At 39.4% G+C, this 15,296-nt stretch overlaps 1 protein-coding gene across 3 annotated transcripts in view; it reads left to right on the top strand.

Moving 5' to 3' along the window:
• The window catches only part of sgcd (sarcoglycan, delta (dystrophin-associated glycoprotein)), a 177,612-nt gene extending 165,258 nt beyond the window's left edge, over window positions 1–12,354 (top strand). For all 3 annotated transcript variants that reach the window (XM_088604813.1, XM_088604814.1, XM_088604815.1), the window contains 2 exons: window positions 3,212–3,335; window positions 6,667–12,354. In XM_088604813.1, the coding sequence (XP_088460939.1) occupies window positions 3,212–3,335; window positions 6,667–6,840 (298 nt within the window). In that variant the 3' untranslated portion in view covers window positions 6,841–12,354. The remainder of the gene's footprint in view (window positions 1–3,211; window positions 3,336–6,666) is intronic.
• Window positions 12,355–15,296: the final 2,942 nt, after the last annotated feature.

Raw genomic sequence — 15,296 nt, 5'->3', positions numbered from 1 at the left:
GGAGCTTGAAGTTTTAATCCTAAATAAATATCTTGAATTTGCCGCAGCAAAAAGTGGGAGGGCTTGTTGACCTCATTTGCCATGCTCTGATTCTAAGAGAAAATTCAATATTTTGAATTACACTGAGAGAAAGGAAACTTCCCTTTAACTGATATAAATGAATTCATTGTGAAGGAATTGCACACCTCCTGTGTTTTATGGAAGTCTAATCACATATAAAATCCCTATCAATTCCAATCCCCAAGGGTACAAGAACATTGATCCAAAAGGCTTAAGATTAAGCTGGGTGATCGTTCCTCAATAATGGGGATGTTCTGTTTTAGTTTAAACTTTATCTAAAACTTGAGCAATAATTTAACATTTTGTTCATAGTAATAATTCTTCAAATGACTATACATGATTTTATCTTTTGGAAAGGCATTAAATGGATATATTCAACCTCCTTGCTCAGATCTAGGTATTTCTATATGTTGGAGCCTGATCATATTATTAATAATAAATATGGGTGACACTTTCATCCAAAGCAATGTACATTTGTACCCATTTATACAGCCGGGCATTTTACTGGGCAGTGTGAATGAAGTATCTTGTTCAAAGGTCTAACAGTATTTCTCCGCCTGGGATCCACGTCCTTTCAGTTATGAGTTCAGAGGAGGAAGAAGTCATTCTGGTCTCTACAGAAAGGCCATGTTGTCATGCAGGGCTTGTTTAATCTATTTTTAACTGGTCAAGCGCGACCAAGCCAGGATGAATTCAAGAGCCGGCACTGTGTTCAATAACAGAGTCTCGGTCATGGCTCCCTGGGATGGATTAAACTGTGTCAGAAGAAGTGCTTTCAGGCGCTGGTAAAACAACAGCACAGGGAGCTACTATTAATATTAATGTGCATTCGTATAGTGATTTTCATTCCAAAGCTCTTCTCAGATAAGAGGAGATTCACTTATTCCAGCACTGAAGTGCAGCTTCCCCAGGCTGACTCTCAACCCTTCTGTCCCACCACCCAGCAAATGTGAGGCAGAAGCGAGAAATTCACCTACTGAGTTAAGATGAGCTTTAGGAAGGCCAGACTGTACAGTCCCCACGTGGAATTTAGGGATGACCACCATAACCATCATTAGGACCTTGGTTTAATGTCATCAAAAAGATAACAACTCCTAGAGCACAGTGTCCCCAATTTGGCTCCTATTTTCAGCGCTGTACACCTCTTTTAGACATAATCTGAATTCATTTTAATGGGGAGGATGTTTCCAATTTTCCTCAGCATTCTGGCTTTGTGTCATTAAGCAAGCAGCCAGGTCAGTCCGTGCAGCATGATGGTTTGGAGAAATAAGCTCAGGGTTTTTTCTCATGCCAGTGCTGTGGTGCTGTGTGTGGCTCATCGTGACTCTCATGAGCCCTTCTCTTTTACACTCATGAGGGTCCTTTACTTTACCATTTGGTATCTTTCGCTCAGAAAACAGCATGAACGCAGTTTTTTTCTAACCAGGCATGCTTCTTCTTGTGGAAGCTGGATATTGGAAAGTCCTGACACCGGTATTAAGCTCTGCATGGTGGCTGAGTTTTCATTTAGCTCAGCTTGGTCAAAGTCGATTGGGTCCCAGCAAAGACCAGAGCTCCTGCGGCGCTTTGTGTCGCTTCAAACGGCCGGGTGCCTGTGGAAGGAATCTGGTGTTTTTAGTGCCAGTGACACTTTTTATATGCTTGTTCCAATTTGTTTGTGGCGTCTGATATTTCTATGCAATTCCTTGGTGTACCAGCAGAAGTAAAACTACATATAATTTGCCATGCGTTAAACGGGACAATGTAGTGCACATCATAAGGTAATGACTACTTTATTAACAGAGTGCTCATTACAATGACACAGCCCTGTGGTAATGCTGTACATATGATAGGCACAATACTCTAGCAGTGTTAAACAGGGGTTTTTAAGGAGTAAAGCAGTTTACTAAAGTACAGCAGAGGTGGATAACACTGGATCAGGAGAACCATATCCAGCACTTAATTAATCAATTTAAGGATCACTTTTGAGTTTTTAAGTACACTAGTAACTGAATTGGCCCAGTAAAGTAAGGAATGACCGTGTTCCTGAGAGAAACAAACAAAGTTTGTGTTTTAATTTTTGAAAAGATGCCTGAACTAAGCATGTGAACAAATCGTTCCTTAAGTGATCTTAAGGGTAAGACTTGGTCAAAGGGCGACCCGCGTTACCTGCTGAATTGTGAAACTCCAGGACATGGGCTGGCCAAACCCAGTATACACCATAGTGTAGCAAGGTTTACTTCAGTGTACTGTAATATACTGTAGTATGGTGATTCATGTTTGCTTGATGGAGATTCATCTTTCTACCCTGTGTCACACAAATCAGGGATCACAAAGTTGGCCATCAAGCATGTTTGAAACATTATTCTCGTACAGCCTTTTTCATGATGTGTCAAGTGCTTATGAATGACAGTGAAAAACAGTGTGAACAACACCAACAGCACCCCAGAACCCCTGAAGCAGCCAGTGAATAAGACCTGTCATTTTTCAATCTTAGTTTGTAAATAAAAAAATGAAATGCTCCAACTCTGAAATGAACAAAACAAAGTGCAGGCAGGCAGGAATGACCTTGCAAATCTTTCCACCTTAAAAGCAAAATCTAGGAGAGTTATCTTATTCCAAGTACCTGCATACATTTTGAAAAACTAGCTGTGTCAGAAAGGCTGGTACACAAGAAATGGATTTGCTTGGTCTGAGCTTAGTGTTATGAGAATATAACAGCTTCCAGCTGTTAGCTGTCATGGTGCAGATCAATAGTTCAGTTCCTAGTCATGCTGTGCTTAGTCAGTTGACAAAAACCATCAAGTGAAGGAAGAATAGATATGTTTGCGTTAATAAGAATGTTTTATCAAAATACTCTTCTCTTGTAACAGTTGTTGCTTTGGTGTGACTCACTGTAAGGAGGAACAATACATCTTTGAATTGACATACTGTATCGAATGTCTTGGACTGTTGTTCTGGTTTTGGTGAAATGAAACATAATATATGTATGGTACTCAAATATTAAACAGTTAATACAGATTTACAAATATTGAAATGAAGACACAGGTGAAAGCACAGCCTAGAAACATAATATGGTTTGATATGCATATTCAAAAAAATAATGCAGTTTATTTAATTCAAATGTTTTCAGTGTTTTTCAAATGTAATGGCAGTGTTTTTTTTATTGCAGGCTAGAATCTCCAACGCGCTCTCTGTATATGGAGGCTCCGAAGGGTGTCCATATTTTAGCTGAAGCAGGAAACATCCAGGCGACCTGCAGAAGCGAGATGAGACTGGAGTCTAAGGATGGAGAGGTAGGATGGTCAATAGCCAAAATCAGGGGTTTGAAACAGAACAGATAAATGGCATCTCTTAGTCCCAGTTTCTGTTCTTGAAGCATGGCAGTCTTACTTTTAAACTTGTTTCTTAACCTTCCATAACTTGTTTCTTCCCTCCCAAACCTTTCCATGTTTTCCAGCAGGGAGCATGATGTTCCCTTGCCAGTGAAATGGTCTTATAAAAACACACCATACCTGTCAGAGTTCTTCAGATCAGACACAGCAGTGAGACGGTTGAGCTTCGTCGAGAGTAGACTTGGTGGTGGAATAAACAGTCTTCTGGTCCTTCATTCACACTGTTAGTTTCTGTGTAGCATGTCCTGAGTAGAGCCCTGCCACTCCGAGGAACCTAAAGCACTAATATTTGATCTGCGTCTCAGCTTATAGTTCAGAGACAAGGTAATGTGCCATTGCTCAGTACTAAAACAGTAATGCTGAAACAGATGCACTCTTTCCTCATGACAGACAAAATTGTAATAAGCATGCTTAAGACACTCAGTAACTTCACTCTCAGCTTATCTGAAAGATCCCCCCACACACACACTCACACACATGACTTAAACTGATGCTACTGATCCTTACAATTTAGATCAATTAACATGCTTTGACTCGTAAAAACACAAGTACGATCCATTCCCTATTCATCAAAAGTTATACCATTAATTCAAAAATTTTGAAACCATTTTCATCTGCATCAGTTTTTAAGCTTTGCTACATATTGTATTTCTCTACCTGTCACCTGTAGGATATGCCTAACATCTCGATTTACAAGAAGTCACCTTTCACTGTTGGCCAGACTTTGTCAGTGTAATTTATTCGAAAGGCTTTCCCTGCTCTGAAACAGTGGTGCCCTAACCACATGAAACAGCTTTATTTGCCTGAGATCTATAGGAGATAATATGGATTGATTTCATGTAGTGATGATAAATCACCTCGGTACATTTCCTTTTTTCCCATGGTTCCAGCAATGTGTTCCAGAAAAAGCTTTTTTTTCCTGTAATCACATAAGAAAGCAGGACCGAGCGGCAGAGCTTACAGTGCACAAAAACAAATACAGCACAGAGATGAGCTTTCTTCTGTCATTGATCCGAATATTGGACATTTTATCTAATACCAAAAGAATTGCAAATCTGAATATGATATTAAGTGTTATTGATCAGTGATTTGCATTATCTGATGCTCTACCTTCTTCTTATTATTATTATTATTTTCTTATTCTTAACTACCAGCCATGATAATCTCTTCAATCTTGCACAAAAGAAATTGCAAGGTGATGTGATTCTGATGCTCCAAATCAGAGTCAATACTAGTCTAAACAACAGACTAATTTGAGCTTCACAATGGCAGGAGGATGAGAAATAAGCAGCAAGATGGAAATTATTATGCATGTTTCTATGCAGAGTTGTGGGAGTCTCAAATACTCAACATTAAAATGTTGAATCCAGTACTCTGGGACCCTAGAGTTGAATATTCAAAACATCTTCAAGATTAACAATGGACCCAGGGACAAAACAAGATGTTATAAACCAGACAACAAACAAGAGACTCTTCTTTAAATAGAACAGTCAAGAACAAATTCACTAACCAGGCTGTTCAAACTGTTTTTATGGGACAGAAACTGAACCTCTATGTAATAGTTTGGTAGGATTCTTGGATTCTTCTTCTTATAACCAGGTGAGCAAGAAGATATGAAAGATCTTCTGAGTTGAGAGAGTGTGGAAGAGCTGGGTGAGGTCCTGGGATCAAGTAACTTCTCACTAGCAAACAAATGGCCTTCTCTCATTTGTGAGGCTTCTTATGTTCTTATATTGTCTCAATGTGTACTTTCTTCTATATTCTAAGGAACAGGGTTTTCAGATGGATTATCTACTGGCAAAGAAACAAATTGGACTTGTCTTCTCTGTAATATTTGTTTTGTCACCTAGCCCAGGTTGGTGATAGTAAAGCTGCAGATGAAACACAAGTGACAAGTGTGAAGGGAATTGGTTTAAAATAATCTATTTCTCTGTTCTTATCACAGCAAAAAAAACATCCATCACATTTTTTGTGAGAACCGCAGTGGTCATGTCACTTCATGGTCACTTCTCTTTCTTGTATTGCTGCCTCAATTAGTTAAAAGCTTCACGCATTGCAGAGCACACTGCCTTCCCTCGTGGTGTTTATGGCAAAATCTGCTCAATAACAGATGTCCTGAGATGTCGTCTGCGGTTTGTGCTTGAAAATGTTCCAGGTCATTTGGTGAAAGTGCTTCCCTGAGGCTGTTGATAATGGTTCTCCTTACCTTTCAGGAGTTGTTGATTTCCATTTGGATCTGCGTTCATGCGAGTGTTTTCCAGCGTCACCAGAGAGAGTAGACTATTGTAATTATACCCTATTAAAGAGAGAAAACAATAATCAACCGTGCCAAGAGAAGCAGTTGTTTAAAGTTTTGTTGTGGTTACATCCTATGACCAAAACCTCATGTGTAGCCTCATGGATGCAGACAAAAAAATATAATCTCCCGACAGGGAAGGTCCTACAGTATGGGGACAGACCTACAGTATGTTAGCTCAAAGTGAGAAGGAATAGAGAAGCCAGTTTTGGCAGTAGGTCAACAGCAGCGATAGTGATCCTGGTCCAACAATATTAATGTTAATGTTGCTTTAATGCTTTAATGGAACAAAAGGTATAATGTCAAGTATCAGGGGATGAAAGATCAATGTGGATCAGCTGAAATTCTGCCATACGATTCATCTGCTCTATTAGACTAATTTATTTAGAGATTTTGAAACAGGTTGAACAATCTGTTGACAGACAAATATATTTGCATTGCATAGTCTCATATGGGCAAAGCTAGGCTAGCAGCAGATTAGTCATTGACTTTTACCTCTGGGTCTCGGATGATATATAAATAAAGCTGACATTGTTCTCTCAGGCTGCATCGATGTTTACTGTATAAGCTGAGAAATTTGCCTAGTCATTTGAATACCTATTTTGAACAGGTAATGCAGCTTTGAAATGCATTGTTGCTTCTAATTAGTACAATATTTTGCTTTTTTGCATTTCTATCTCGACATCTACTGTATCTATGGTGTTCAACCTTCTGCCGTACTTCCGACCGAAAGCATGCATTGCTTTTCCTTGGCTAGAATTCATCATCTGTGTTATCTGATGAGAACTGTAGGTCTCAGACATTAATCTTTTTTCTCTTCAAGTAAGTGAACATGTTTCAAAGACATGGAGTATATAAGGTAAGTCAAGGCCTGGAGACTATTACACAATACATAAAGAATTATACCAATCATTTGTGCCCTCCTTCTTTTTTCAGATAACACTAGATGCTGGCAAAATCAGGTTGCCTAAGCTTCCCCAGGGGACGTACTCTGCCGCTGGTACAAGGCAAAAGGTTTATGAGCTCTGTGTGTGTCCAAACGGGAAGCTGTTCTTGTCTCAAGCTGGGACTGGCTCCACCTGCCAGATAAGTACCAGCGTCTGCCTCTAGAGACCAAGCAACCAACGACACAGACATAACGGAGGCCTAGTGTGGCTCCAAGGTGGCTTCATATGAAAAACAGCAGAGAAATTCTCCTGAAAGATAAAAAGACTCACAGAAACCAGCCCTGTGACGGGCATTCTGTTTGACAGCTTTTATCGACTGCTTTGAAGACTGTTTCAGTACAAGACTGACTAGGGTGATCACCTTTAAGTGGAATTCCTAAAAATATGTCCCCTCTACCTGGCCCCTGTACCCCCACCTCCTCCCTCCTCTCCCCCAGTTCCAGGGTCGAAGCTTTACTGTTGACTGTATGCCTCACCTGTTGCAGTACACAGCATTTCACTGTGGTTCTGGCAAGAGGGCAAAAGTGTGACCGATGTTGAAAACAGAGGCAGGTCAAAGACTGGAGACGATCCAGAGTGACAGGATATTCTTTTTTCATTAATACCCTCCAAAAAAATAAGTTTATTAAAATATGAAAAACTACTGCATATGTTTTAGCTGCATTTTATACACAGAAATTGCTGCAGAGCAAGAATGGAGCAATAACTGTAACTTCATTCTGACTCCTGCTAAAGTGGCAGAAATAGTCCAGCTCCCAGAAACCGTCACTCAGAAACTAAAGCAGGGAGCCACGTTTTCCTAGACAAAGTGATTTTCCATAGTTTTATTTAATGAGACAGTATGTGCCCTTACTGCTGGACATAAATATTTGAAACTAAAAGAGAGGTTGCCAAAAAATAAACATTTTGATAACACTCTGTTATTTTTTGTACATATGTTTCCAGTTTTTGACAGAGACATTGTCTCTTTTGTGAGTGATAGAACATACCTGCAACCTTCGAATCAACATGGATGAAGCCTGGAGTGTCAAAAAGACCATAATACATCGGTCTATTGACCCCTTGCAGAAATTATTTGTTGAAGAGTCCTAGTTCAGATAAAAGGAAACACTTCTTTATTTTAATACAGCCATTGGTCTAATTTTCTCAAGATGGCCCATACTTCTTTTTCAGAACATTTGTAAGTGAATTTTCATTCTAACCAAAAACCTAAAATTCTTATCACCCATACAGTTTATGCTAATTGACAACAATTTAATTAAATGGTAAATCAAGTTTATGGTACACAGTGTCCTGGTGTATAGTTTTACATAAACACAAACAAATTATTTTGTTCTCAGGAGTGAAATAAAAAAACATTTGTCATGTACTGTAGTAAAAACTTATTAAGAATGGAAGATGTGGCTTTTTGTTACTATAAAATCATCAGGCGAATCAAGCTTAATGGGCAGAGGAACTTCACTTTGTTTGGTCCGAATTGGTGTGTCTTGGTCATTTGCAGTATGTTTGTTCTAGTGATAGATGTACTGTATAGCGCACAATGCAGAAATAATTATTATGATTCATTGTTTTATGTAGGTGGTCACCCTACCAATTACTAGTACTGGGACAAAGAAATGACACCCACTCTGTTCAAGGAGGGGAACTGTGCCTAAGCCTTAATCCGATGCACTTGTGGCAAGGAAAAGCACATTGCTGAATTTTTTCAAAGACGTGCGTGTTTTGTTTTTCTTATGTGATAAATAGTGGGAATGCAAAGATTTTAATCAAGCCTAAACTGCAAATAAATTCTACAAAACGCTTTCTATATAGTCATAAAGGCTTTTACGAAACATTGGCAAAACAATCTTAAACACAGTAAGGGCCCAATTTTCCCTGTGGGCACCTAATTCATTCAATACGGAGAGGGGTTTTTACCCACAGCAACGTTTGTCAGAACCCACAGTTCGAGGCAGACGTTTAGGGGTGTTTTCTCTTGAGGAAAAAGGATAATTAACTGTTGTACGGTACTGTTCAACTGTCATTAATAACATTCACCTGCATAATATTTTTATGTTTTTATAATAAAAAAAAGAAAAACATTGCATTCAGATTTTAAATAAGACACAATACCACACGTATTTTGAAAATACAAAGCAGAAGAATCAAAGACAAGACAAAAATACAGGTCAAGGTCTAGTCCTAAGGGGCATGTACAGTGCTTTATATTATTGTTGTTGAAATAAATTCATTTTGCTCATTTTTGTGAAATGGTCATTCCTTCAAAAGGAGCAGTAAACATGAAAGCTAAAGTCTGTCTGTATTTTGCAGTTTTTAAATGAAAGTCTTTGCATTCCCAGGGTGAGACTGTGTGAAATGGGTTCATTAAGAGTTTGATTTTCATGTTTTTGTTCGGCTTTAAGTTCATAGCAACAGAGTCACAGACCAAATTACTGGAGGGGCTTTCATTACCTCTAAAGAATTAATTAAGCAGGAATCCCAATCCGTCCTGGAGAGTTTATAATAATTACTGTTTGTTGCTCTTTTGTCATATATGTATGTACAGTATATCTTGATTACATGATGTAATGGGTTTCCTCCGAGAGTCTCACCTGATTAGATATTATTTAGGATTCAATACTGTATATTGTGTGTAGGATGAAAAAATACTCCTAGATTGAACATGTTATCAAACACAATTATCATTTGATCTAAAATGGATTTAAAAATCTCTGTGCAAAAGTGGTGAATGGGTGTTTGTTGTACCTGCCCAGGAGGTATGTGTATGTGTCTGCAGTACCTTCACAATCAAAAACAATTGGAGCCCTAGTTTGGTTTGGCAGATCTCAGCACGGAAAATTCAATCAGTTCAGGGAAAACACTCCACTCGTCCATGTTCTGCTCCTTACAGCCTTGTAATGGCTCATTTTATCCAGGGCTCCAACAGTGGCTGCATTTACCTCAGTACATGTGGTTTATTTGCTAAGTACTGCAGCCACTTCCCAGCAGAAGGGCTGCAATACCGTGCGAATGTACAGTACCAAAGCATCTTATTGTTTCTGCAGTCTGGAGTCATATCAGATCCAACACTGCAGCTCCAAATTCCATAAGAGGGAATAAAAAGCAGGGCCACAAGAGCCAGGAATGCGCAAAGCACTTCTGAAGTTTCACATTAGTCATCTTCACAAAATACATAGAATCCTAGATCAGGCTGCAGTATTTCAGTCCATTATGCTTCGTCATCTGTGATGCTGACACAGTAAAAGATCATATTCTGAAGAGGTAATGACCCAGAAAGATTTGCCAAGGAGTGGAACACCCACATTTTCAAATTTGCGTTGATTTCATGGTGATGAATACACAATGGTGTACAGAAATAAATTCTGTAGTTCACCTATTTTATATGTACTAAGAAATAAATAGCAGGTTTTGAGGTATTTTAATAAATAGGTCCGTGTTCTAAGAACAGAACATGAACAGAATTAGTTTAACTGTTTCTATGCTTAAAATGTAAAAAAAAATTATTGAAACGGCACATTTTACAGTATGTGCAAAAGCAATGGAGTTTGTGCCATCCAGAGCTTCAGTCTCTTGGAAAGTTGCACATACAAGTCTGAAATAGCAAAAAACTGATTCTTACGTTATGCGGGCCCAAATCTTTGGGTCCATTCACTTCACTCACTTATCCACTAAATTGATTAATCAGCAACACTGAAGGACAATTTGCAATTATCTAGGTAAGTCCATAAATTTGGCCAACTTATCAAGATTAAGACTGGAGTCTGCTGAAAGATTCATCATTGCTCTTCACGGCTAATTGCGTAGCAGCAGAGAGAAAATCTGAAAGGGGCTTGAAAACCCATTTATCTCCACTAAAGCTGCAAATAATGGATTTGTTTGTCCAGTTCATAATGATTTGTGAGCACAGTACAGTTCACAGCTGCAAAGAGTTTTCTTGTGCTTGTCAAACAACTCAAGGAAACTCAAGATTTGTGCTTAAGGATTCTGGATGTTAACATACAGTAAGACAATGCTATAACAGTTATGAGTTTGACCCCAATAAATTTAATTCTAGGAATATTTTCATAGCAGCTCTGCTACCGTTCCTGTGGCATTCTGTATTTTTATTATTAAAGGCATATAACACCTACCATAATCTCTGCATGTCCTATCACAGTGAGCGATTTCCATCTAGTCAGAAGATGACATAGAAATTGCGCAGTCATTAGAAGAAGTCATGTGGAACCAAAAATTAATGTATTTCAAAGAAGATTCCTAGCCTAATTAAGCTCTGGAGAAAAATGATTGTTATTACTGCCTAATGTAAGGCCCAGCTATCTTGTCTGAGGGTCAGGCGGGACAGAACAAGGTTTGAGACTGAGTTGGCACATATCTTCATAAGTCTCAAGAGAGTTGACTCTTAAAATCGTTTCTTGCCAATGATATGGTCCTCGTCTTGTGACTTGTCAGTATTTTCTGTCTGATACAATTCTATATCCTTCTAGAACATTTTGCTGCAGATGTCGTATTAGATGCTACAACCACTGCAAATCAGCTTTGAAGTCCCAATCCATACCATTAAAATGATATTTTATTAAAAAGCAAAAAAGCAGTACATAGTAAATTTCGTTTCCAAAGAATTAATTTGTGATTTGATGTAATTCTGATTTGCTGAAATACAAAAAATCAGATTCTAAGAACCCATTAATATATTGTGACATACAGTACTAATGGACTTACTATTGACATATTAATGGAATAACATCACAAACAGATGCTATATAGAGATCATTACAGGTACCATGTTAATACAGGTCAGTAAATAGGCTGTGGATAGACCCCTCCAGTGAAATAAATAAAATGAAGTGGACTCGATACAAACCTTTGTGTGACCTCTTTGCTACAGTTATAGGGTTTTTGAAAACTTTTTTTATTTGCATTATTAAACTCCGTGGGTGCAAACAGAAGACGTTTCATATAGAACTTTGCAAAAAGTATCTCTGGACTGTTTGAATATATTTGTTAAAGCATGTTTTGTTCATTAATTATGTGTGAGAGTGAACTTTTCCTTAATTTCTCAGCTCATGGCCTTACACAAATGTGTTAAATGTCAGAAGGGATTTAGAAACTCAAATTCTCATTGGAAACTCCAGAAAGATGTACAAACACATATGGAACTGGTGAATTTGAGGTTAGGTCTTTTCAACACCTGCCTGTAGATGAATACATATCAAAGTACTCGTCCATCAAATGTACCTTTCAAAAATACCATGTACATAAAATATATTAAAAATCAACAGCTTTTTCCACATGAGAAATTCATATAAGGAGTCCTTTAGGACCAAAAGTGTGGTACAGCTTGTTCCCTCCGTGTCTCAGTGCTGTAGTAACTGCTGTGTATCTATTAATCTACCAAATGAATGATTGTGAAGTTAAGGAAAAATGAAATGTTTGTTGTGAGTTAACACATTTTTGCCTGGCCAAGAGATCACCAGTTTTAACTGCATTAAAAAAATAGAAAAAATTAAGATCCTTGCACATTCTATGCAACATAAGAGGAGAATTACAAGCATTGTGATAATGCTGTGGAATATGTCAGTAACTATTTTAAATTTATTATACTTTCTGTATAAAATTTGTATTTATGAATCGAGTTCCAATCTTGTAAACTGTATTAATAAAATTATTATTAAAAGCACAGCAGGTGTCCCAGTCTGGCTTGCTTTGGATGACGCAGGAGAGGTGTATTTCCTTTTCCGCAGGGTACTAGGGAACAGCCCACAAGCTCTGGCTTGTACCCAGGAGAAGTCTGACGGGGGAGAGGAGCTGCAGAAAGCCTGGTCACTAACCACAAGGCTGACACTCTTCCTCTGCCGATGTGTTGCACCCCTTCAACCCCAGCAGCTGTGCCAGAACGAGAACAGAGCCCAGTGTAGGCATCTTGGACCGGTATCACAGCAATTGAAAACGCGGTTTCATTTTTTAATTAAGAAAGATGAGAAAAGCGCCATTCACCGGCAGAATGGCACTGAAGGCAGTAATGAGCAGTCTGGTACATCTACTGTAGCAGTTTCATACTATTCTCCAGTGTGCATGTGGGAAAGGAGCCAGAGGACAGAGTGGAGAGATGCAGTTATGTGCAGCTCACTTTTATCCCCCTGTTTGCCTCCTGGTTAGCTTCAGGAAATGATGTCAGAGGCATCAAACCCTAAACCACAAAGTTTGTCGGAAATCCTTCTCAGTGATTTCATCAGCGATTGTTTTTGGGTTTCAGCAGGACAAGTGTAAGACAGGCAGGGTGCACTTCTGAAAGTGTTTCGTTTCCTTGGTTTTTTCAAACATCATTTCTTCCCATTTCCTGTTGAAGCCATGTTAACAGGCTATAGAAAGAAAGGGAAAAGGGCTCGGAAGTGGAGCGACCATACACAATCAAATTATGACATGTCGTTATTTCTATTTCAGAATTCCCCTTTTGGCTAATCTTCAGCTTCTTGCTTTGGAAGACCTGGTTGCATAGCAACCAGATTACAAAATTAAAAAAAAAGTGAGTATTGTGAAACACATTAGTAGTCTGTTATATAGCCCTTATATAGTCTGTTATAGTCTCTTATACAGGTATATACTGTATATATATAATATTAAGTAAGCATTGTAGGCTTTTTTAATCCTTTAATGAGATAAGTGATTTTAGAATATACTCTAATTTGCAATGATGAATAGGAGAGTTTTCTGTTTATAGACTGATGGGTAGACAGTACTGAAGCTTCTTTTGAAACGTGTAATATCCTGACATACAGTATATCATGTTCATTATGACAAACACAGTCACAATGACTGCTTGTATCCCCTGTCTTTCCTCTCTGTGTTGGATTACTTGACTGCTCAACACAGTGTACAAACAAAAGCTCCAATCAAACAATCAGGGCAGGCAATAGAAGTCTACCTGCGGAGTTTTGACATGCATTTATATCCAACCTCACAATCTCCTGAGTGATGAGTCGCACCAAAACCACATCACACCACTGTGCCACCTGAAAATCAAACAATGAAATACAAAATGATAATATAATGAAGTTATTTCTAAAGGTTTGTAAACCAATAACATTCAAATGTTTATTGATGACTGTTTTCTTTACATTCCATTGTTAAAATGTGTGTATAAAATACAGTATATGAAAAGGCTTATTCACATTTGTTTCCCTGTAAGATGCCTGCATTTACAGTACGTGGTTGATAAGCACCATATTGATTGTGGCAAAGCTATACCAGGATGTGTATTGAGACATGAAGACTAACGTTCTTTGGAAAATATTGAATACTTTATAAAAAAGGCTATCAAAAAAAGTCTGCAATTACTGTACAGAGAAAATGAAAGTCATACATAATCATTAACAATGTGTCCATATTGCTGTGTAAAAACATAGATATGCTTTTCACCATAAATAGAAAATCACCTTCAGGATAAACCCATGACAGGAATATCATACTAGTGTGTTAAAACTGACCATCAAGTATCACAGAACCCTGTAAAAATCTGAGAATCGTTTTCAGTTTCATGATAAATTTAAAAATGAATTGATATGTCCTGTACCAGGATACCTTTCATCGCCATAAAGCTACATCAGGAACCACACAAGTGGTACTGGGTACGGTCAGCTCTACACCTGGGGGACTCCTGGGTGCAGTTCACCTCTACACTGGGGGACTCCTGGGTACAGTTCACATCTACACCTGGGGGACTTCTGGGTACAGTTCAGCTCTACACTGGGGGACTCCTGGGTACAGTTCACCTCTACACTGGGGGACTCCTGGGTACAGTTCACTTCTACACCTGGGAGACTCTTGGGTACAGTTCACCTCTACACTGGGGGACTCCTGTGTACAGTTCACCTCTACACCTGGGAGACTCTTGGGTACAGTTCAGCTCTACACTGGGGGACTCCTGGGTACAGTTCACCTCTACACTGGGGGACTCTTGGGTACAGTTCACCTCTACACTGGGGGACTCCTGGGTACAGTTCACCTCTACACTGGGGGACTCCTGGGTACAGTTCACCTCTACACCTGGGGGACTCCTGGGTACAGTTCACCTCTACACTGGGGGACTCCTGGGTACAGTTCACCTCTACACTGGGGGACTCTTGGGTACAGTTCACCTCTACACTGGGGGACTCCTGGGTACAGTTCACCTCTACACTGGGGGACTCCTGGGTACAGTTCACCTCTACACTGGGGGACTCCTGGGTACAGTTCACCTCTACACTGGGGGACTCCTGGGTACAGTTCACCTCTACACTGGGGGACTCCTGGGTACAGTTCACCTCTACACTGGGGGACTCCTGGGTACAGTTCACATCTACACTGGGGGACTCCTGGGTACAGTTCACCTCTACACGGGGGGACTCCTGGGTACAGTTCACCTCTACACTGGGGGACTCCTGGGTACAGTTCACATCTACACTGGGGGACTCCTGGGTACAGTTCACCTCTACACTGGGGGACTCCTGGGTACAGTTCACCTCTACACTGGGAGACTCCTGGGTACAGTTCACCTCTACACTAGGGGACTCCTGGGTACAGTTCACCTCTACACTAGGGGACTCCTGGGTACAGTTCACCTCTACACTGGGGGACTCCTGG

The sequence above is a fragment of the Lepisosteus platostomus genome, chromosome 13, assembly GCF_059453375.1.
Source record: "Lepisosteus platostomus isolate fLepPlt1 chromosome 13, fLepPlt1.hap1, whole genome shotgun sequence".
NCBI lineage: Eukaryota > Metazoa > Chordata > Actinopteri > Semionotiformes > Lepisosteidae > Lepisosteus > Lepisosteus platostomus.
This window is presented reverse-complemented; position numbering and strand designations above follow the sequence as displayed.